At 39.6% G+C, this 24,855-nt stretch overlaps 1 protein-coding gene across 2 annotated transcripts; it reads right to left on the bottom strand.

Annotated features, from left to right (window-relative positions):
- Window positions 1-661: 661 nt before the first annotated feature.
- Window positions 662-24,448, bottom strand: agpat3 (1-acylglycerol-3-phosphate O-acyltransferase 3). Of its 2 annotated transcripts, none has more exons than XM_040028265.1 (10): window positions 24,098-24,448; window positions 9,088-9,145; window positions 8,682-8,912; window positions 7,863-8,032; window positions 7,594-7,755; window positions 5,969-6,122; window positions 5,772-5,874; window positions 4,581-4,656; window positions 3,570-3,768; window positions 662-3,291 (listed from the first exon to the last, which is right to left on the bottom strand). In XM_040028265.1, the coding sequence occupies exons 3-10, from the start codon at window positions 8,857-8,859 to the stop codon at window positions 3,200-3,202; spliced, it is 1,134 nt and encodes a 377-aa protein (XP_039884199.1). In that variant the 5' UTR covers window positions 8,860-8,912; window positions 9,088-9,145; window positions 24,098-24,448; the 3' UTR covers window positions 662-3,199. The 2 variants fall into 2 exon arrangements, with proteins under 2 accessions (XP_039884199.1, XP_039884200.1); XM_040028266.1 differs by lacking the exon at window positions 24,098-24,448 and adding an exon at window positions 18,926-21,829.
- Between the last annotated feature and the right edge of the window lie 407 nt (window positions 24,449-24,855).

Genomic DNA, 24,855 nt, shown 5'->3' with positions numbered 1-24,855 from the left:
AGTACAGCGTTCCATCTGTGGTTTAATTAGAAGTGAGGCATCGCTGATGCTCTTTACAGCTCCAGAGTGTTGAGTGTGACCTTTGCAGATAATTTTGTAAACTGCACCCAGGACAGCTGGGTTTAAATCTTCATCTGCTGTAGCATTTTCTTCACAGTTTAGTAAGATAAACTTGTGGTGCATCTATACCTTTTCTAAAGCTGAGCATCTCATAGTCATCATTTACATTATGTACATATTTATACAGACTCGATATCCCGTCACACCTTGGACATCCGATTGTTAATGTGTCATTCAAAAGGTCTAAAGAGCAGCTAAATACATCTCTACAATATCTAAAGGTGAGCATGACATTCATCATTTGTGTTATATACATATGTTCAGTTTACACAGTCCTCACATTATGTCACACTTGTGTGACTTAATACTGCATGTCAAATGAAAATTGTGGATGTGTTATGATGAATTACGGTGGATGGATGCCTGTGTGAAAGTTCTTATGGAGAAGTGATGGAAGGTGGAAATGGTTAAATCAGATCCCTGTGTTGACTCTAGTGGACCCCTCCCGTCGTCTATGGTGTCAAAACTGAGTTCCTTTCACCTGAAGTGCTGCATGCACAGAGAAACTCACACAAATCCAAATAAGTCAAAGGAGTAGGAGTTGCTTTGTGATCAAATCCTTTAATATTCTCAAGTGTTTAAAATTGAAGAAAACATAAAAACAGCTGTAGAAAACAAAACAAAAGCTGAGGCGAGAGGTTCCACTAACTGGATTATCTTTGAGATTTCAGAAAATCGTGCAGCTAATCTAGTGTTGTAAATTTTAACGTCACATTTGATCGCATTTAGGAATTAAGAAAATGGGGAGGGAAAAAAAAGACATTTGTAATATTTCTTTACTGAATAATAATAAAAAAAAAAAAAAGCATCCAGTGTTAAACGTTTTTGCAAATACTGGTTTGCACTTCTCAGCAGCGTCTTCTGCTTAAGAACCTGATTCATACTAAATAAGAGGATTTGATGGACTGAATTTCTATCCGGTTGTTGGTTTTGATTTGATGGAAAATAGAAGAGACAAGTGAGGATCCTAAAGCTTTTACAAATATTTAAAGTAATCTCAAAGTATCTCTGTGTACAAATGTGGATTAATTAAAAACAGGCTTCCTCACAAGAGCTGACTACATCCATGCCAACCTCCCAGCTCTACTAGTACATATGTTTATGTACTTAAACAAAAACTTTCAGTCCTTCACTACCACAGCGGTTAGCGTCTATGTTTTCACACAAAAACATAAGCAGCACTAATTAAGGCTTGCATGAAATCTGTAGTTAACTAAAGAAAAAGGGAGGTATAGGACATTTAGCTGCTGAGACATTATGATTATTAAAAAAAAAAAAAAAAAAAAAAGGTAGGATAAACACTACATGTGGCACGGGAAGGTAAGGAGAGCACACAACATAAAAATACCCCCTCCCCATCTTTTTCTACCATTAGCTTTTATGTTGGACCTCGAAACATGGCTCAAAAACTGTACTGTACTGTAGCAGCCAAAAGATAATCTGAGATATAACTACAAGCAGTCATGTTTGGGATGCTAAAATCCAGAACTGTATGTGCTTAAGCAGCTGTCTTTAACTGATGTACACAGGATGCCTTTAAAAAAAACCAAACAAACAAAAAAAACGAAAACTGGACTGTAAGTTGTTTACTCAGTTTGGGGGATCAAACCAAACAAATGCATGCTGCTCCACCATGCATCACTGTAATGGGAGGGAGGGAGAGAGGGTGGAGACGCAAGTGAGATGTTGGTGCTTGTTTTAAAGGGGTGGCGGATAAGCAATCCCTTGCCTGAGCAAGCCTGACTTAAGGCAAAGGTTAAAATATCAATACTACAGTCTAAATATCAGGAGAGCAAATCAATATGCTTTCAGATGTGTGGCTACATGTTGGTGACCTTTTCCTGGATTCTGGCTCCACTGACAGGTGAGTCATGACTGGTAATCGGCGTGGGTGGCATGTTGAACCTTGCCAGTGTTTGGTTCAATTAACATCACATTTAGGAGGTCAATTGAAAATGAATGAGAACATGTATGCAAGCTAGTAAATGTAAAAAGACAGAAAACAAAAACTGAAAAGTGTCTGTGGGTTTGGGTTCTGAGGGGTACAAATGAGACCTGTAACAGATGGTAGGTATCCTTGATAAGGACAGTTTTCACATTCAGAGCCCTTGATGTAAGTTTGACACCAGCCTTTCCAAACCAGGATGTAAAAGGGGTCAGAACATCATAATCACAGCAGTAAGATGGAACAGTGATTTTACCACATGTACACCACTAAAAATGATGTGGAATTTTGATTCTCCGCCCACGCACGTCTGTTGCTATCCCAGTACAATCAAGGTGAACTGTATCGCATTGTTTGTGTCAAAATAATTACAAATTACAAGAGGGGAAAAAAAAACAAAACAAAACTTTTTCACCTTCACTGTACTGGTATAGTTGTGCTCAAAGGCATATAAGAACCTTAAATATGTGGCTGGCTATATACAGCTAAAACTGGTCAATTCTGCATGATTTTGGGTGAAGTTGACCCTGTTAAGGAAAACCAGGCTGGGCCTCAAGGCACCGATTCCCATTACAAGTCCCACTCAGTGAGAAAAGGGAGGGAGACGTCCTGTATGTTACACACTGCTGTTGTGGAAATGCGCCTCCGCTGGGATGGAGGTTAGAGATTAGAAATATGTATCGACTCGTGTTCTGTGGACAAAAAAGAAACAGCGTGTCACCCACTACCCATTGGCTGATGACTGTGACAGGAAAACGAGGTAGGAAGTGGTAGTTCATGTGAGCTCAGACATGTTAGAAGCTTAATGTTGGGTGTTACTGAGATTTAATGGGATCTGGATTGAGGGGGAGGTGGTGGCTAACTGGATTTAGAAAGATGCAGGAGAATACAGTGCTGCATCTCCCCCTCGTTATAATCTGTGATACACCAGAGAACTTGGACCCCAGACCCTCTATACTCCCTCACCCTAGTGCCACTAGAAATGTTAGGTCTGGCTTCTATAATGTTTTCACAGCTGGGACTCCTCCCCAGCCTACCAACTGACTCGACAGTAGGAGGAGAATGGAGTTGGGATGGGGTGAGACACCGCAGGGTGGCCAACAGAAACGGCCATTCACAGGAGGGAGTGACACTTTAGTTTTGTTTCTTGGCCTCTTGGTTGCCGTAACTGGAACCTGTTTTCTTCACCTCAGTGACCCCTATGAGGCGGCGGATCGCTATAGAGGCTGTAGAAGGGAGAACACAACAGGTCAGGAAAAAAACCTCATGAGCTTTAAATGAAACGAGCTACATCAGTTTTCATTCTGGGCAGGTGACTGGTTGAATTATACATCCATGACTGACCAACTTCAAAACAGTCAAATACCCAAAACCACAGGAGCTATAGAACTCAGACTTTACTCTTTTTGCAAGTACAATTAGTGCCAAAAAAAGAACCTTGAAAAGTGCAAAACACTAACAGGACATGAGCACCAAACTGTCTAAAAGGTAAGGTTTGACCTACCTACGATGAGGAAGAGTATAAAGCCAATAATGAGGAGAGGGGAGCCACTGACGACCACTCCGCAGGCAAAATTGATGAGTGGTGAAAGCAGCAGTGTTGCCCAAAACAGGAAGTTGAGCAGCGTCCACAGCCTGCGCGGTGGGATAATTGTGGGTCCCGGGAACTTGCCTTCCTTATTGTACATTTCCTGTAAAGCATCCTGGGAGTTGGGAAAGATAGTGGTTACCTTTGTGCTTCATTTGATTTGAAACGACAGGAACTGCTGATAAATTTGACATCTGATTAAAAATAAAATAAAGATCAGGATATGAATTCTAGGAGAAAATAAAAAAAACAAAAACAAATGGACCCTAGTCATGCTGTGGGGGGCAGTGTGTTGATATGGTACATAGTTCTAAGGGTCGTCACCACCTTTATTTTCACATCCTGCATAAGAAACGTCTTTTTCAAGATATCAATACTATCAACAGGCAAAATTATGGGATAATGAATGGTTTTGAGTGTAAACATGGCTTCAGTTATGTGGCCTTCAGAGTCACAAACTGTGTTTTTGACATACAAAGTAATAGAGCAGTTTTCCACCACGATCTTCAAAACACCTACTGAGGTAATGTCTCTTGGAAGGAAGGAATTTACCACACTTTAGTCTGAGATGAGTTCTCATGACCCAACACCTAATTAAGATACTTTAGTTTATCCTTTAATTTGTCACCTGCTCAGTATCCACAGGTTATGGTGTCTGAGTGTACCTCCTGTAGCTTAATGACGTTAACAAGTTCAAGAGTTGTTAATGTTTGGGAGGGGAAATAGATTGGGCTTGATATCAAATTAGAGAAGAAAAAACAACAAAACTTGTCAGTGAATTCTTTCAGCAACAATGGGAAGTGGAAGGAAAATTTCCATGACACTGGGTACTAACCCCCCCCCTTCCCCCATATCCCCAAAACAACAAAGCTGTTAACCCAAATTAACAGTGATCTGGCATTTTAGGAGTCTTTAATGTGAGATTACCTTCTCCTGGTACAGCTTGTGTAGCCAGTTGGCACACTCCTGCTCATCGTCTGGTATATCCTCCACAGAAAACCGCCTGGATGTAAAACAGCAAATAACCATTGGAAGCAGATACAGTTTACCTTCAGTGTCTCAATATTTGGAAACAGGCAAATAATGAATAAAGTTATGAATGAGACGATATCCTGCAGCTAGAGTCGACCACTTCAAAAAGACCTTGCTAATTTACGCAGCATTTTGCGGAGGAATGGAAAAAGCAAAAAGTATTAAATTGAACTGAAATAGAGAAGCAGGAGATAAAAATATGTAGATTGCTGTGACCTTTATAGTCCATCAGGTTTCATTGGAAAGATGCATTAGATTATTAATGGCACAAAAAATGTGTTTGTTTTCCAGTTTTGTTCCTTTTCCACCTGTTAATTATTTTGCTCGTGATTCTGGTTGATGGAATGACAGGCAGCTAATGTGTGTCTGAAGGCCACTACACATTCAGCACAACAAAAAGCAAACCACAATCATAGCCAGCCACACCAAAATAATCACTGTCGAGATAAATTCATATAAACAGCACTCAAGCACTTTTTAAACAACCCTATCAGGTTAATTCAAAAATGTAAACATATCTGCTGAGCAGTTTGCGCGCACACACGCACACACACGCACACACACACACACACACACACACGCACACACACGCACACACGAAAGAGAGAGAAAAAAAACCCTCAAAGACATTTGGTCTGTAGTAGCAGCTTCTTGCCACCAGGTGCCTCCCTCTTCCCAAACACAATTCCCTCTGATACATGAACATTATCATACTAAGTGATTTCAGGTCACTAAAATAGTATTTTTACCCGTCTTCAGTCAACCTGACCTTGAAACTAAAAACAAAGTGTCCACCACCCTCCTGCTTTCAGCTTTATTTAAGTAAAATCACACTAGTGCTCCAATCTGTCTGTCTATAACAAGCTCCGAGCTCAGAGGAGCACCCTGGCCATTAAAGCTAATGTCCTGGAGTCTAGCCAGTCTCAGTGCCTCTTTGATTATTACAGGACAAAATGCAGTTGGGAGGAGGCCAAAATGCTTAAAACTCATTTATTCTAGTTTACTTGAAGAAACAGCTGAGAGTGCAGTGCCTTATTACAAAAAGTGATTGTTCAAAAGTAGAGAGCGGGCATCAGCGGTGCTTACCTTACAGACATATCAGCTTTGTACTTCTTGCCATTGACAATGCCCAGGAGGGTGGGAGTCTGGTTGTCTTTGAAATTCAGAGTCACATCATACACAGCAGTTACTGTTGAGAGAAAGAAGAGCAGGCTGTAAGCAAAATACAAAATAAAAGAAATGCTCTGAATATTGTTTTTGTGTGACTTGCGCGTGAATGCCACCTGTGCCCTTAAGACACTGCAGTGTGGTGGTGAATCCTTTGGTTCGGGGTAATAGGTGATATTTGAGTATGGGCAGGCCTTTACTCTCTGCAACCTGCATACTGATTTGGTGCTTTTTCTCTGTAAAGCGGGTGCCCTCGCAGTACAGCAGAAACTGTAGAGAGAAAGGAGGAAGAGTTGTGTTAACTAACACACACACACACACACACACACCAAAAATTAAAAAAAAAAAAAAATCTCCAGCTTAAGGTGACCTCTTTTATCCTGACCCATCCACTACCCTACTTCTGTTAGCTGGAGTACAAATCAAGGTCAACTCAATTTAACAGTACGCTAAAATACAGTCAACTCAGGATACCCGTTTGTGCCATCAACTTGTTGTGTCAGTCTGGGTTTTCTGAATCTGTCCATTAAAAACGTGCAGTTTTTGGCACAAGATAATCATCATAGCTAACAGCAAACTATAATCTTGAAGGTGCAGCTATGTTACTGCAGCCAGTATTACAGTAGATGCAGTTGAAAACATTAGATCTTTACAAGTTTATAGACTTGTCAATAGCATTCCTCCTTAATGAAGGCAGGCGCAGATCTGACTGGAATTACTATATTGTGTAAGACAATTTTCTTTCAGCTGCAACCCTGACAGTGTTAAACGGTGTGAAGAGCCAGGTAAAAAAACAAAGATAATTAATACTTATTGGCTGATTTGCAAATCTTATTTCACATCACCAAGTATTATGTAGCTATACAAAGCCATATCGAACAACAAAAGTAATTTGAAGATGAAACAAGGAAGGCATTTGTTTCCTCAACTGTATCGCTAATTCGCGGTCGTTAGGGAAGCCACAGAGTGGCTCTGCACAAGCAGGACCTTCTGCATTTACCAAAACCACCCAAACCATGGAAATACGAAAAAAAAAAAACAACAACAAAAAAAACCAACGTGGAATTCCTTGCTAAACCCAAATCCTGCTTTTTACTCTAGGCCTAAGCTGTCACCAGGTAAAACATGATGGATGTAGAGAAAATGTACGTTTTATTTATTTATTTTAAAGACAAAAGAGGCATTTGTGGTCTGAAGCATAATGAATGTCTATTCAGTCTGTTTACGCACAGTGGATACTTGTGTTCATGATGTCTGACAGAAAAAAAAAACAACCAAACATACAAACTCATGTTGAGGCCCTTCAAATAACGCTGCTGTACTCAGAACTATTCGTGTATCACTGCCAAGATAAATTCAGTAGAAAGAGAAACTGGGGCAAAGGGCAGAAACTACAGCATCAGATAGATTATAGATCATTCCCTTTAAAAGTCTAGAAATGTTTTGTTATGTATGTTCCATCTTATCTTAGTTTGGCTGTGCAGTGATTACTCAATTTGCAGGTGACAGTTGATGCAACGACTGGTTTAACTTAAAAGAATTTACAACCTTGTCTGAACTGTTAGAATTACAACACCTATGTATCTTGAAATCAGCAACAATCCACTGCAACTCGAAGAGGTTATTTCACAATCTTGATTGAGCAACTGGGTTGCAATTGAGACACAAGTAGTTGTGTGTAAGATGAACTTTTACACTCAAACCACAGTCCAGGCGACAGACAAACTGTGACTGTACCTACCCACATATATTCAGGATAGTCTTTGAGCCTGTCTAGGCCTTTGAAGACAGTGTTTCGGTCCTCTTCCCACTTTCTTTTGCAGAAAACAATTTCTAGAAAGTACCACGTCCAGCCAATTAGAGGGACCTTCAGGAGCTCATGTTTGGCTAGCACTTTTGAACTCTAAAGAAGGAGGAAAGACATTTTTATACAACTCTGACTTCACTCTTAAGAAAAAAGCAAATACTGTTGATAAATGTTAATCATTTAAAGTGTGGTGCTCAACTGACCCCTAAAACGCCATATCTTTCACACATGGTCCATCCACACAGAAAGTCAATCTCAAAGTTGTGGTTGAGGATGATGATGACATGCTCCTTGCCAAACTTGTCCACCGTAGCCTGATCGGTGTATAGGGTGCATTCTGTGCCCGACCACCACTCCAGCAGCATCACCAGCTCTGCACAGTGACGATGACGCAGCAGGAACATTAGAAAGTTAGAGGAGAAAATTCATCACTCGGAGCATTTTCAGTGTAAACCATACACAATGTACTAAATGGAAGTATATTTGTGTTACATTATATTTATATTAATCCCTCAAAACAGTCTCTACCAACACTGCAGAGAATTATCAGCAAATCTTTGTGCGTTTAGGATTCGTGTAATTTTAGATAATTACTCGCATTTAATGTCTGTCATAGGGTTAATAAAAGCAGCTGAAGTCATTAACAGCAAAAAGCTGACTCTAGAAAGCAGCTGACAGACGATTTTAATGAGTAACTGGTGAAAATTGTGGAGGCTGTAGCTGCTTAGGACTCATTTAATTTAGCTAAAAGGAGACTGAATATAAAGCCCTTCTACACAGAAAGTGTTTCAAACATTCAAGTGGAAAATGCAGCTGAAACCCTTTCTATGTAGACAGCATAATATCCAACAGATGGCCCAAACACAGCTCATTGTATGTGACACTATTGCCAGATTTGTAATTATTTGCAATCTGTGAATTTCAGAATCAACACTTGACACCTTTTCTTGTTTACATATTTAAAAGACAATTAGCATTTCTACATAAACCTGCAGCAACACACGAGAATCATTTATACTCACGGCTCCAGAGGGAGTAGGAGAGCCGGCAGTTGATTCTGCGATAGAGCTGCCTGTTGATCGGCCAGAGGATGCAGGTGCACAGCTGAATGAAGTTTATAATGAGGCCGCTCACCACAAACACAAAGCCCATCAGCAACTGCAAGATGAACAGGCTCTTCAGGTAGGCCAGCAGAGCCATGGCTGAGGAGCCTGGAGGGCTGAGTGGGCTCCTCTCTATACACTACGACCAACCTGAGGAGGGAGCAGAAAAAGAAGGTGAGCACAGTGAGTGCAAAAGGAAAAAAGACATGCAGGGTACTAAATAAGGAACAGATCAGTGTAAACACAAGGTTATCAGGTGTTTGTGTCAGGTGATCCTCAGGCAAACATGCTTTAAGATGTTCAAAAGGGCAATAGTGACTCTTACCACGGTGGAGTCCTTTTACAAGCCCCGTTTACACGGCCCTTCTGCCAGCACCACAGACCTGTGAACAACAGCAGAGGATAGGCTCAGGCAACAGTGATGGGAGTCGGACTAGACTGCAGAGTCATTACAGCAGAATTTAATAAATGCCCGTTTCAAACAGGATGAATTATTTTAGCTAATAACATAAGGAGGCCAGAGACAGATATTGTTCTTCAGTGTGGGTGAAAGGCGAATCAAAAGGGGAAGGCTATGAAACCTGGCTGACCAACCCGGGTATTTACAGACAAGTTTCGACACTGAATGTAGCTTCAAAAATTGCATCTACGTGGATGTATGTATCACAGAGCTTGCACAGTATGCCAATATGCATGTGAACCACTTTAGGACAAGTCTTGCAAAGTAACGTGTCACTATTCATACATAATTGATGTCAAAGATGAGCTGATATCACCATCATCATCATCATCATCATCATGGATGAATTTTCAGCAACAGTCACATGAGTACAAAGCTGCATAGCCCTCAAATTTCAAAATTTTAGACAGGAACCTTAAATGCAAAACATATTTCAGAGAACATCTTAAAAAATGTTTTAAACAAATAAAACTGAACTGACAGCTTCAAATCTCTTCTTCTATGGTGAATCAAATAAAAATGATAAAGTAGTCAGCATTTTGAAGACATCATCAACCTTGAACATAATTTAAGTTTACAAGCCAGAAGCCCACACAGAGACCCGGGTTACTGAGTCCTGTCTGGGCTTGTGATTTTCTTGTAGCTTCTCCATTTTCCTCCAGTAGATGAAGTGGGAACATCTGATTGCCCTGAGGTTAGGGCACGATAGTTAGCTCTGAGCTGCTGTATGCAAGTCTTTATGAATACACATAACCAGTTGATGAAAATGAATTGAACTCAGTATTATTCACAGAAGATGTAAATACATTAATCTGTGTGCTACCAGATGTTGTTCTCTTACATAGCGCTTTTCTACTCTGAGCACTTAAAGCGCTTTACACAACTTGCCTCATTCACCTAGTCACACAAGCACTTTTGTGCTTTCTAACATTCACACACAGTCACACTCTGAGAGCAACTTAGGGTTAGTATCTTGCACAAGGATATTTGGCATGCAGACTGGAGCAGGGATCAAACCACCAACCTTGCAATCCTCTACCTCCAGTGCTACCTCATATAAGGCAAATTAAATTAAATGTAAACATATAGAACCAAATAAAACTAACAAAACTTTCTAAAGATACAATGGAAAATAATTGAATAAATAATTCCAGTGTATAACTGAAGTTAATCAGGAATCAAGTAGTGAACTTGAAGGAATTAATTCAGCAGTAAAAGTAAAACTCTTCTCATTATGAAAACTACAGTTGTTTTTTCACAAACATAACTATTTGTGCCAGCAACATCCACATGAGTTTTCAACTGCATAAACTAACATAACTGTGTCAGAAAACAAGCAAAAAGGGAAGCTGTGTACTGTCTGCCTGCATGCTGAACAAGGGACAAGCAAACACTGTGTGCTTGGTGAGCATCCAAATGACAACAGTCTTCAACCACAGTCTTCAACATGTTATCCGAAACGACTTGTTTCTTGTTCCCATTAAATATACACAGCATGTGTAACCAGTAGAGATGGCACGATACCACTTTTTTATGTCCGATACCGATATCATAAATTTGGAAATCGGCCGATACCGATATGAATCTGATAGTGTTTTTTAATCAATAAAACTGTTTTTTTTTTAATATCTTGCTGCATTTTGTATAAGTTCATACTCAAGTTTAAATAAACAACAACACTAAAGTTATTCTGTTATACCTGTATGTAAAAAATAAACTGCACCCAAAATATTTCATAGTTCAGCAATACTGATCAATCTAATAAACTTAAACCCACTCCATCCTCCCTATTCTGGTATTTTAAAAAGTACTTAGCAGAAATATTAAGCAACCTAACTAATAGGGTTGCAAACTCCCAGCAAAAAGAAAAAAGGGAACCACCCCCCACCCTCCACCTCATGATGCTTAATCGACTTAATCAACTTTAATTTGATGCAGCGTGAAAAAAAATAAAAAAATGCACAGAAATAAATTATTTTTCGAGAATAATTAAATAGATTCAACATCTTTGCAGACTGCACAGGTGGTGTCTTCCCAAAGGAAAAAGTACTAGCTTACTAGGGTATATTAGACTTAACAGTTACTATATACAGTAATGGACTTCTATATATTTTACATCAGATTAAAACTTTGGTTTAAGATTCAGATAATTATTTATTAAAAGCTAGACATTTTAAATGAGAATAAGAAAGAAAAATATGTCTTTGTGCCCCCTTTTCCCTGTTAATGCCCTATCAGCCCCCCTGGCTAAACTTTGCTAGATCCGCCCCTGCACAGTTACCAGCCGTCAGCTACATAGAAAAAGATCCTGGTGTAGAAAGTTATATTAAATAAATTCTAACAACAGATTATCAAGCTTAAATGTGCTGCTGTTATTCAGCCGCTGGTTTCCTCTTTCTGGTGCAAAGTGGGCCAAAAACAAAGACGAGAGACGGACTCGCGACAGAAAAGCCGATCAGCTGATCATTTATCAGTTTCGTGATTGAAGTAGCAACAGGAGAGGGAGGGAGAGAGAGGCAGTCGCTCCATATATCGGTTGTTAAGCTTAACGTGGGAATGCCTTACAAACATTCAGAGATGCACTTACACACTTGCTTTACTTCTCTCTGGGATAACTTCCTCGGAGATGATATGCTGGTTTGGTAGCGAGCCTCCAAATACACACAGCCGCTCTATCACGTGAGCACAATGCTCCTACGTGCTACGGTTATGAGCTGAGTTACGCCATGTCGCAAGTTTTGTGAGGTGCTTTTTTGATATTTAATGGATCGGATTACATTTTTTAATTTCTCTCCGATATCCGATCCAGTCATTTACGTCAGTATAGGACCGATACGCAATATCGGATCGGTCCATCTCTAGTAACCAGTACCCATCCTTCACAAATAACGTAGACTGAAGACAATGTGTGAATCAGTTAAGAGGGCTAACAAACTATATTCTAAATTGAATACTTTATCAATTACAAATTATACAACTGTACTAAAAGAGGCAAAATTATGAAGTAACCCAATCTACTGCATTAGCCCTTTTCCAAGACTGCAACAGACTTCTTCAACAACCATCACAGTGAAGAGCAATCCAACCAGTTTTTCATACAACCATATTGAGGACACAAACCTAGATTACAGTGTGTAGGCAACAAGTCTTATCTGGTGTACTCACTCTCTCACACACTGCAACCATATATATCAATTTAGCAGTCTGGGTGTAAAGAAAATTAAATCTTAAATGCACACCTGCAGAAGTTTGGTTCAGTCCCGTCAGACCATCAACATAAACGTGTTTAAAAAAAATCTCTGGACATGAAATCACCCTAAACTTTTCCAAGCATGCACTAACTCTGCATTATGTTACAGATGTGACCTTTGGTCATGCATACAGCATGATAGGGAGGGTGAAGTTAAATACTGCATATTTGTCTTATGGCTGAGATAGGTTAAGAAACACTGTGGTTAATGAGGAAGTCCAGAATAAGTCGCCACGAAGCATTAATAGCAACTACACAAGTAGTCTATAATAGGCTTACTGATAAACTGCAATTCAAGCTTGAAGTTTATACCTTACCTGTGACTGTCAGTCAAATTAGAAGCACGAAAGAGGATTTTTATACGATTATTTTTATTTCTCCGTTTTAACTTCTAACTGCTAATTTTATAATTGAACAAAATGAAAGCACAGTGGGTTTTTTTTGTTTTTTTTATGTAAAATAGTGAGTCCATGTTAAAAAACAAAACAAAAAAACCTAGGTTTAAAAGCCAAATCAGTGAGACTTTTGTTAATGCTTTTACAGCTAAACGCCTTAACCTTTTCTTGGAAGATTTAACTCTGCACACTGATAGCAGCTGATTGTAATGTTTGGCCACAAGCTGCCGATGGAGAAGTTCCCCAACCTTAATTTGCGTTGGCAACCCGCAGCGACTATAAGTGTGTGTGCATGTTAGCTCAGGCGAGTTACTTCTACACACATCGTGAACTTTGTCCCAGTTTTACTCCACACACAGCAGATGTTCCCTGTGCAGCACTGGAATCAAACTGAGTCACCTCAAACTTTCACTCAACTCCAACTCGTGGCCATGATTCACAGGACAAACTCAATTTTACACACCAGCAATCAAAAGGCACACAGCACATTTAAGAATTAACTGGCCAAAAAAAACAAAAAACAACACGAAAAACAAAAAGGAAACTCATGGGGCGATCGTGGCTCAAGAGTTGGGTGTTCGTCTTGTAATCGGAAGGTTGCCGGTTCGAGCCCCGGCTCGGACAGTCTCGGTCGTTGTGTCCTTGGGCAAGACACTTCACCTACCGCCTACTGGTGTTGGCCAGAGGGGCCGATGGCACGATATGGCAGCCTCGCTTCTGTCAGTCTGCCCCAGGGCAGCTGTGGCTACAACTGTAGCTTGCCTCCACCAGTGTGTGAATGTGAGAGTGAATGAATAGTGGAATTGTACAGCGCTTTGAGGGGTCCCGAAAAGCGCTATATAAATGCAATCCATTATCATCATTATTATTATTATTATTATTATTATTATTATTATAACTCCCTAACTTTTTCTCATAAGCAGATCTTTTTAAAGCTAAACATGTGAAACTGTATAATTTACACATTCACTTCCATGCAGTTTTTATTTAACATTTTTATGGAGCCAATTAATTGGTTTTAACATTGGTAGCCACTAAGTGTTTTTCTATTGTGTTATTTTAATTTTGTTCCAGTTAAATGTTCAAAGATGGTTTAAGGGAGACTTTTTTAAACTGCATTAAATGTTATAAACTTGTATAGCCTTGATCATCACTAAAAATCTAACTTACCTTCTACAAATATGTTAAGGAGATGACTTGAAACATGCCAGTAAACAAGACATGTACTGTTGACACAGTAAATGGTTTCTACATTTTTTTTCAAACATCTTTGTGCAGTGAAATTTATTTTTCAAACAACACAATGATCATACAGTGTTCTGTGGTAAGAAACCTGGTCTTCTAAGGCTGTATTCAGTGAGAAATCTACAGATGACGTGCACCTCACTGGAAATGTAACTACAAGTTAGATCAACACAGCTCACTATTGTGAGCGGAACCACCAATTCATTCTGTACATTTCTAGCTATTTTTGCACTGCAGATTTACATTAATCGGTGAAAATGTCTCTATATACAGTATAATAATCATGGCATCAATATAAGACCACAAAGGTCAGCATGATTCTTGGAGGGAGATTGCTAAAAGTAGTGGAACGGATGTGAAACAATGTATAAAGAAGTGGAAACATTTGAGACAAATACATTTGAAAGAGAAAGTCACATTTATTTATTTATCTATCACAGCTAGCACTGGATGTTAAACACCGAGACACCGCCACAAGGTAATTAACATCAGCCACATAGGTTACATCGTAGGTTCTATAAAGGCCTGAAGTCTAAATCAGGCATTACAGACAGTAAGTAAGTAAAAACTTTATTTATATAGCACCTTTCAAGATAAAAATCATAAAGTGCTTCACAGAAGCTAAAACCTAAAAATAAAAATCAACTAAAAGCAAGTTTAAAAAGATGGGTTTTTAGCTGTTTTTTTTAAAAGCGACCACTGAGTCCACAGATCTCAGGCTCAAAGGGAGAGAGTTCCACAATCTGGGGGCCACAGTTCCAAAAGCTTTGTCGCCTTTTGTTTTCAGCCTCGTGTGCTGGACAGCAAGCAAGCCCTGGTCACATGACCTCAGGGACCTGCTGGGAATGTATGGATGCAAAAGTTCACTTATATATGTTGGTGCTTGTCCATGCAGGGTCCTGAAAGTCAAGGTCAAAACCTTAAACTGGATCCTGAATTTAACGGGGAGCCAGTGCAGCTGAATCAGCAGGGGTGTGACATGGGAAAACTTGGAGGACTTGGTCAGAAGCTTTGCAGCAGCATTCTGAACAACTTGCAGACGATCCAAAGAGGCTTTACATAAACAAGTAAACAAAGAATTACAGTAGTCCAGACGAGATGAAACAAATGCATGAATGACAATTTCTAATTCGGAGCGCGATACAATGGGACTCAGCTTAGCAATGTTTCTCAAATGATAAAAACAGGAGCGAACCAAAGATTTTACATGGGCATCCAAAGTCAGAGCTGAGTCAATACTAACACCAAGGCTCCTGATAGACGGTTTTGCAAATGTAGCAAGTGGACCCAAGTTTTCCATGACACTAGGTACAAAAGTTTTAGGAGCACAAACAAGAACTTCAGTCTTCTCCTCATTTAGTTGAAGAAAGTTTCCAGCCATCCAACATCTAATGGAGTCTATGCACTTGTGCAAAATCTGTAGCTTGGAAACATCATGGGGCTTAAAGGAGATATATACCTGAATATCATCTGCATAGCAGTGATACGAAATGTCCTTAAAAGTGCTCAATAAGTGTTGAAGAGGAAGTAAATACAGTAAGAACAATAAAGGCCCCAAAACTGAACCTTGTGGCACACCATAGGCAAGAAAAGTAGAAGAGGAACTGTACTTAGAGGTAGCCACAGAAAAGGATCGTTCATGCAAATAGGATTCAAACCAGTCCAAAGCAGCCCCTGATATACCCACCCAGTCTCTCAGCCTATCTAGCAGAATATGATGGTCCACAGTATCAAAGGCGGAGGTCAGGTCCAACATCAACAGAACGGAGCATTCTCCTGCATCACATCTCATTAAAATGTCGTTGGAGACTCTAAGAAGTGTAGTTTCAGTAGAGTGAGCTCTACGAAAGCCAGATTGGAATTTATCCAGAATGCTGTATTCATCTAGAACAGCTATAAGCTGCTTAGCCACAACCTTTTCTAAAATCTTAGAAATGAACGGTAATTTTGAAATCGGTCTGTAGCTACTGAGAAGAGAAGCATCAAGCTTAGGTTTTTTTAACAGTGGGTGAATAACAGCATTCTTACAATAAACAGGGACCTGACCAGAAACCAGTGAGGTATTAATAACTGTGAGCACACAGGGACCAATAGACTGAAAGACATTTTTAAACAAAGATCCAGGTAAAATATCAAGAGAGCAGGAGGATGCTTTCATTGAATTAACCAACTTGACCAGCTCAGGTAAGGACACAGGTAAAAATCTTTCTAAAATTACAGGCCTAGCTTGAGTTGGAGCAGACAAGAGAGACACAGAAGGAGAGATACTGTTCCTCACGTTACTGACTTTTTCAACGAAGAAAGAAAGAAATTTTTCACAATCTTCATTTGATGAAATTGGGACAGCAGGTGGAGCAGGAGCAACAATATCACTAATGGTGTCGAATAGTACCTTAGGGTTACCTCTGCTCTTAGACACTAAGTCTGAGAAATAGGCCGCCCTCGCATCTCGAACTGAAGTGTTAAAAGAGACTAAAAGGTCCTTTAGATAAAGGAGATGGACATGGATGACTACGAGTCCTCTACAACATATATGTTCACTCTATTTGGACTTTTTTCTGTTGGCTACTGTAATGTATTGGTACTGCAATAAAACCATGGCAAGGCAACTCATTCTGTCAGGTGAACCGGCCAAGTGCCTGATTGGATCAGTGTTCGATGTCAGCTATTTAGGTAAGTAGTTCAGTGTTAAGACTACTGCTTTAACCCTTTAAAGCCAGTCGGAGCCGGCACGCTCCGTTTTGCGTAACTATTTTTAAATCCCTGTAGAACCGGAACCGTGTAAGCTAGCGCAGCGGTCCCCAACCCCCGGGCCTCGGACCGGTACCGGTCCGTGAGTCGTTTGGTACCGGGCTGCGAGAGTTGAGGCTCAGGTGTGAAATGTATGAATTTCAGGGTTTTTATCGGTTTTCAGCGTTATTTTGTTATTGTTTTCCTGGGTCTTCTTTTTTTCGGTACCGGTACTAGTTTCATTTTATTGTATTTATCCGCGATACCTTAAAGGCCGGTCTGTGAAAATATTGTCGGGCATAAACCGGTCCGTGGCGCAAAAAAGGTTGGGGACCGCTGAGCTAGCGCAATAATTTTTTTTTTTTTTGCATAAGAAACCGGAGGAGTTGTACTTGCATCTTATGCCATCAGCTTGTCCTAGGTCACGGTTTCCTTCCACATATAGCTTTGCAAAAATTGCATACAAAGAGCTTGCAGGAACAAAAACATAATATTCTAGAAACACGCTTTGCCGATCTGATCAGTTGTTCGTAACACTTCCCACATTGAAACAGACGTCAGTGCGAATGATCGCATGTCCGCCATTACCTGCCCGAAACCGGAAGTGACGTCATTTTCGTGGAAAATGTAGTTTTTTACTTGTAGGCCTTAAAAACCTATATTGGTGTTTTTATAAGTCATGTTTGACTTTATGCTTTTCTGAATAGTTTCTGGGATGCTTAGAACTCGAATTGCACTGCTTAAAATAGTTTATTTTGATACACATGCTGTTTTCTTTGCAAATTTGCATCATAGGATTGTTTTTCGTTTTTTCTGTAGTATATTAAAATTGGTGTATCTCAAAAATAAAACTATGAAGACACTCAAAATAAATTTCCTGTTGTTGTCAACTATTTTTTGCAACTTTTTTGTATTTAAAGTTTTGAGGGATAAATCTCTTAAATTTCTCCAAGTAGAAATATATGTTAAAAAAAAAAAAAAAAAAAAAAAAAACTAAAACGATTTTCAATTTTTTTTGTAGTTTATTGCACTTTTTTGCAATTTATGTAGTTACTATGGACTTAATGCATACATATTATTAAAATTTGGGCTATAACAGTTGTATTGATGTATAGCAACTTGAAATGCTCCCACAAATGGCACTACAGCATGTAAAAATATAAAGCAAGCTCTGGCAGCCTTGGTTCTATGGTAGGTCTTAAAGGGTTAATGCTCACATTCACCCTTTCCCTCAATAGGATGAGAATCTCAACAATACTGAGCTTAAAACACCAACATAGATTTAAGTCAAACAAAACGTTTTTGTGCAAAAACCAAACATACTAACATAGAAATACTCGGGAAATTGAATTTGGTCTGTCATACAAGACATCCAGAAAAACAGAGGAAAAACAGCTGGTGGATGTCCAGCTCCCTGAAGGTGATGGGCCCACCTGTAAGCCCACACAACCTGGAGGAAAGATTAGTACTACTGACTGTGTTAAAGCTGCTTAAGGCTGGACAGCTGCTGCTGCTCTACATTACCTGAATATAACTTCTATACCAGCAAATACCAGCTGCTTGCTATAAGTCTTTAAAATGAGAAATGTACATTTCGAGACACTAGTTAAATTATGGAAAAGTTCAACCACATCTTGGCAGGAACTGCTCCTCTATCAAAGCATTTTAATTATAAAAACTTACTTTGGCTTTCAAACGTCTGTGCTCCACTTACAGCAGGGAACAACTGAATGATGCCTAGGCTGGACTTCAACAGCTACTAGTCTCTAGCAAACACCTGGGTTTTTCCTGGCACTAAATTTGCCTATGGTGGGTGAAGTAACCACAAATAATCTGACCTGACAGAAGTCTGTGCACTGCCTGTTATTTTTTGGCTATCTGATAAACATTTTAAGCTTAAGGAAAAAAAGCCCCACATTTCCTAACAATATTCAATATTTGGTGGAAGGCCAAAACCTTTTTGGCGGTCACGAAAATATACCTAAAAATGGTAGGATGCATATTAAGTTGTACCATTGCAGCATATTAACGTCTTAATATGCTGGGGAAACAGGACACAACGCTTGTCTCACATTCAACTTACCAGTAGACATAGTAGGCCATTGCCATGAACACCATCGCCCCACAGATCCCAGTGAAGATCATGACAGCACTCTGGTTCAGCATTTTGGCTTCTGGTATTCCACCAGTTCACAGCCAGAAAAAATATATACTAAAAACAAAACAAAGAAAAGGCCTGCAGATAGCAGAGGATAGTCACAAGCTGCCCTGCTTTGTCGCCATAATAATCCCACAGAAGGGAAGAGGGAGATTATGATGATGACAGCGAGAACACAGTCAGATCCCAAGAACCTGTAGGAGGAACTACCTAATCAGCACAAGAGTTTACCAGGGCCCAATGAACTCGCCCATGAACTCGAGAGTTATTAAAAAGCATAAATCTTCATTTAAATCAGCATAAAGTAAACACCTCAATGAATTGTTATCAGATTTGGCTAAATAATATCAGAAGGAAGTCTAGAAAGACAGACAGCTCACTTCAGAAAGGAAGGAGTCACACATACTGTTTGCAGTGTCTTACAAGCATTCCCATCCTCTAATCCAGTGTATCAGATTAGTGCTGATTAGCAGGCTATGGGTACCCTGGATATGTCACATTCAATTAACATTAACAAAGAGAAGGCCTAGTCTCTGCCCAACCATAGTGAAGTAAAGAGAATAGCATTGTTACACTAAAGTAACCAAACATAATTTACTGTATTGTGATTCACCTTGCCATAAGCTGCTTGTTACTAACATCTTGCATCATGAAAGTGATGGGTTCAAAGAAATGATCAGCAATATCCTTGAAAAATCTCTTCATGTGATATCTAGCCGTGTTTTCTTATTGGTTTTTTACTGGCTAAAGATGGACCCTTCAGAGGATGGCTATATGCGTTACCACAATTTGTCAACGAGTCTGATTTCCCTTACTTAACAGACGTCTATGAATTTTCTGGTATTCTTTGGTAATTTTGTTAAAACAAATCAATATATATTTAAGCTTGATTAACTGAAATTCCACTTAATAAAACTAGTCAACTAGTTAAGTATATTTATTACAGCCCTAGTGGGTATTCTTTGATGGAATCACAAAATTCTTTGATGGGATCTGTAACAAATGACCACAAAGCCTGAATCAGAGTTCAGATTATTGGCATGTCTTGGGGGTACAGCTCCCCCCCCCAAACAAATGCACATAATACCTATTGCTTATGTTGTTTCAAACAGTGAAACATCAGCAATAACTTATTGCTGTAACAACCAATCTCAGGCTATTGAATCGGTTAACAGTAACAAGTTGGTAGTGACAACAGACAGTTTTCAAAGATGGATGCAGTTAACATCACGACATGCTTAGTAGCTAAAAACCTGTTGATCACAAGTCATGTGAAAATAATGATATCATGGACAATCCTTCTTTCTGAGACTTAGCATGAAACACCTCTGTAAACTGCACTCATATAAAATAAAACATTTAGTCAATTCTGTCTACACAATGGCAAGTCTGTCCACCTGTCAAAGCTGGTTGCCCATTAATTTCATATGCAACTCTAACCTGAATATAGAGATATTATATGCCATGCCAGCATCCTCTTTCCTTGACAGTACCTTGGGTAAGGAAAGGATTTACTACAGATCTCCATTACTCACCCACACAAAGATAGCACACAGGGCTAGCGGGCAAGTTACCAAAGGCTTCGGATACTTGCACACAGTTAATGTTAATGTGGTCCGGACAAACTAGCAGACAGAGGCATAAATAAACTGTCAAGTGATAGCTGAAGCGAGTAGGTTGACGTTACAGTACAGTTCTAGGGTCTTACCACCGGGTGTTAAAGCCAAATACCAACTGAGATAAAAATACATGGTGATAGCTGGACAATGAAGGTCATTCATATTTCAAAGCATGAAGAGCTCTAAATCCCTGCACAGCACTACTGAGTGTGTTTTAAAGCCACAACACTTACTACACAAGAGACAAATGTAATTCTTGGCAGCTAAAAGAACACTTAAAGTGCATTTTGTTTCTTTAATTATGATCATGCACGCACAGGAAAGAGCATATGCTGGAATAATGATAATAATAATAATACAGCAAGGAAGATTAAAAGGTGAACTCAACCTGCTGTATTTGCCAAAAATGTGGCTCCAAATGTGAACCTGCCGGCTGAGCTCATGATCATATTAGCATATTTATACTGGTTTGTTTATGTGTGGGGGAAAAAAAAAAAAAAAACCTATGATCCTACTAACGTGTATTGGCTGTGTAGCCATCTGGGACCATTTAAAACTATGAAAATAAAGCAATCTCACCTTTGCATGGTGTCAGTATTACAATAATCACAGCAAGCATTATGGAAATCTAGTCAAACATTTTATGCAAAGCTTCTACATATGGGTTTATCACTGAGGTTAGGTGAAAAGCTGGCTGATGTAAAGAGCCTTGGATCATTTAAACATTAGGTCCTTCAACACAAGACCATTTAAAGGTGGGAATATTATGCTGCTACTCCCCTCACTGTTCTGTATAAGACTACAAAGGTTAACAAAAAGAGGGTCAACTAGTAAGAGCAGGGAGAGTTATGTGAAATTCTTAGACAGTTTGAGTATGAATGCACTAGGCTGAATCTGAATGCAGGTAATGAATGCTACAAAAGTTTGACATTGTTCACCCCGATGACACTGCTTAGATAAAGTCTTAACACATGTCTCAAAGTCCAATAGGACAATACTATGCTTGATTACTAGATAAAGGAGATCAATAGGTTACGACTTGTAAACGAGCAAGTCACTGCACTTTGGATCAACAGCTGGTTCAATTATTAATAGCATATATACGTCAACGATGCTTTTAGGTATAGGGCTGTGCCATATGACCAAAATCTCATATCCCGATATAAGACATCTATCGTCCGATAACGATATAAATCACAAAAATTTAACATTTTCTGTAAATTCTGTGAATCTCGGGCAGCTCGACTTGCGTGAAGTGTTTCCAGCTGGGCGTCGTGTACCTGGAATCGAGCGTTTTAACCGATGCATTAAACTATATATTTTTAGACATAAGTTGTAACGGCCGCCGTTTTCTTTTTGAGTATTTATTGCACGGCGTGCTGCGGGGAAAAGCGTAGCACTATTTTATTGTGCATCCCACTCTGTTTAAACTATGAAAAGGCTGATTTTATTTTTAACTTTAGTGAGAATACACCTAACAGGTAAATGTGCCGGATGCAGCCATTTTGGATATTAACCTGCCCGCTCCCTAGCACAAAGTCCGATCTGATGTCCAACGGCTCTGATGTTGAGATATCGTGCTGAGTTTTTTTGAGCATTGACTGTAGCAGTGGGCAGAGCTATATTTTACCTAGCTACCCCAGCCTTCTTTTATTGACTTACTGTCGTTATCTTTGGTAGGATTCATGAATTTCTCCCTTTTCTTTCTTTGTACCATTGTCTTAAATCCTAGGAACTAGTGTTTTTACCCTTTTTTAAAATCCACCTTTCCCCCCACTGAAATCAAATCGAGTCTGGCATTCACCTCCTGCACCATCTAAACAAAAAGCACCATTGCCTCCATTAAAAAGGAAGAAAATCCATTACATTTTAGTGCAGAACTAGTGATTCTTTTAAAATTTCTATAACACGACACTAGTGCTTGTAGAAGATACACTTTTACTGCATTGTCAGCGTGTTTGGGATCATTGGTCATGCTGACAAATTTTTTGTAGAATCAACTAAACAAGTGTAACTTGTTCTAGTAACAAAGTGCCTAAAGATACTACTTAAAATTGTTATACAAAACAACTTGGTAGAATAAACAACACTGGTTCTTCCCCAGCCTTAGGTTCCTCTCCCCCCCCCCCCTTCTCAGTCCAGTCCTTGTACCTGATGATTTTCAGAGAAATGATATTTTTTGTTTTTGCTTTATAAGTCTCTTAACACTGACACAAATCATTTACGAATGGGGGGGGGAAGCAGTCAATGTCCAAAGACAAACTTAAAGACCTGGAGCACTATTGCTCTTTAAAAACATAAATGGCAGCTCAAGACTTATACAGGATTCATTGATCTTGTAAAATTACTAAATAATGAATAGCAGCAGTGATCCAGTCCACATATCCTCCTCTCAAGGTCAATTACAGGCATGCATAAACACCAACAAGTGGCCCTATATGGCAGTGTGAAGCAGTGGGTGCACACTTTACCATTCAATATTTAATATAAAAAAAAGTGAAGTTTTATTGGACTTCCCTTTTGCCCTTCTGGTTTTACTCTTAGTAGTATGAGACCAAGCTGTCTCTTGCACCATGCAGTCACATTATCAACACTGGTTTAATTTAAAAAAAAAAAAAAAGAAGAAAAAAAAAATCCCCGTTCTGGTATAAAAATGCTGGGAGTTACTTGCCTGTCACGCACTGCTCGTCCAGCTGGTTAAAAGTGAGGTTCAAGAATAAAGTTAGCACGGGTTAAAACAGCCGCAGACTTCAATGAACTTTAGTAACCTCAAGAGTCGTACGAGATCTGTACGCAGGTCAACTCGGAGCCAGCTGGCGCATACGACGTAAAGCGTGACAGAGCGGGGGTGCAGTACAGCAACATTTAACTACAAAAAAATGAACCCAGTCATAGTTTACCATAAACTCTAGCATATCATACCTTAGTGTCAAAGTGTTGCAGCCCAACCTACTGTATCTGAATGCAAATGCTTAAGATGTCTGTATGCACCAAATGCGGCATGACTGGGCTGATAGATTCTCAGAGACCAACTGGCCAGCAGGTCCCTTCAATCCCACCACTGACACGGCTTATCTTTTGTCACACATGGCTCGGCTGCGGCCGTTAAGCTAGCTGCTCTGTGAAGTCAAAGTTGCAGGCACACACACACAATTCCCGCAGAAGACATTAAAGAAAAAGCCACCCCAACTGTCTTAGCTACTGCCAATAGAGATAGTAAATGTGTGAACACTGGTTCGACTAAATGAGCCGAGCGGCACAGGAAAGACAGGTGCTAACGGTACAAGCTAGCATGCTATATAAGCAACATCCACACAGCGAGGCTAAAAAATGTTTTCTGGCGACAGGATGGCGTCTATTAGATTGACTCTTTAGCTGCTAATCACTGCCAACTTTTTCCCCATCCTTTGTTAATAGGTACCCGTTATTATCTTAAGCTAGTTAGCTAGTTCCCGTTAGCAGCCAGTGTCAGCCTTACCTGAAGATTATTCGCTGGGGACTCGGTGGGTTTAGTTACACTTTTTCGCCGCTTTCTGGCCTTCTGGGGGAGTAAAATGAGCCTGTCAACAAACGTTGCCCTACTCCGTCGGTTTCCAGAGACGCAATAAAAATGACTTGAGGCAATAGGATTTGCAGGAGCTCTATTGTTTGTCGGTTAAAGCCCCACATTTCCTCCAAACCCATCTGAAGGTGGCCTGTCCTACATCCGGTCCAGCCCCTCATTCATTTTCACAGAGATGCACAAAAATACACAAAAACATGCACAGACGTACTGCAGCGCACTCCCGCCGCTGCTGCAAGTTTGATTACAGGTAAGAGCAGATAAAGGCCTATGTCTGTTTTTATTGATTTTGTGCTACCATTTGCAAAGATATGTTTACTCCATACAGCGCAGCAGACTAGTGCAGCGATTTCTTGTCCAATCAAATTTAGGTTTTTACCCCCTTAAATTTTCTGTTTCGGGAAGAAAATCTGAATCTTCAGTTTAAAAAAAATGATATCATAATGTAACATCAAAATAAAAGAAAGTTACTGTTTTTAAACTAGTTGGGGTTTTTTTTTTAACATGACTACTATTACTAACTGCCTACATTATTACATATCAGCCCTATACTCTCAGTACATCTTAGTGGACTTTACAATTTTGTCCCATATCTAGCTTTTCTACACCTTCTTTTATCTAAAATTCTACCATTTTCTTGGCCTTGCATGCAAAATACTACATGAAGCATTTTA

The sequence above is a fragment of the Simochromis diagramma genome, unplaced genomic scaffold (genome assembly GCF_900408965.1).
Source record: "Simochromis diagramma unplaced genomic scaffold, fSimDia1.1 OVJJ01000343.1, whole genome shotgun sequence".
NCBI classification, from domain to species: Eukaryota; Metazoa; Chordata; class Actinopteri; order Cichliformes; family Cichlidae; genus Simochromis; species Simochromis diagramma.
The sequence above is the reverse complement of the archived record's forward strand: the minus strand, read 5'-3'. Positions and strand labels throughout refer to the sequence as shown.

Coding starts and splice junctions, on each gene's coding strand:
- agpat3 (XM_040028265.1), bottom strand. CDS start 8,859: ATGGCTCTGCTGGCCTACCTGAAGAGCCTGTTCATCTTGCAGTTGCTG. Junction 8,033..8,681: donor CTCCTACTCCCTCTGGAGCC/GTGAGTATAAAT, acceptor GTCACTGTGCAG/AGCTGGTGATGCTGCTGGAG. Junction 5,875..5,968: donor GCAGTGTCTTAAGGGCACAG/GTGGCATTCACG, acceptor TTCTCTCAACAG/TAACTGCTGTGTATGATGTG.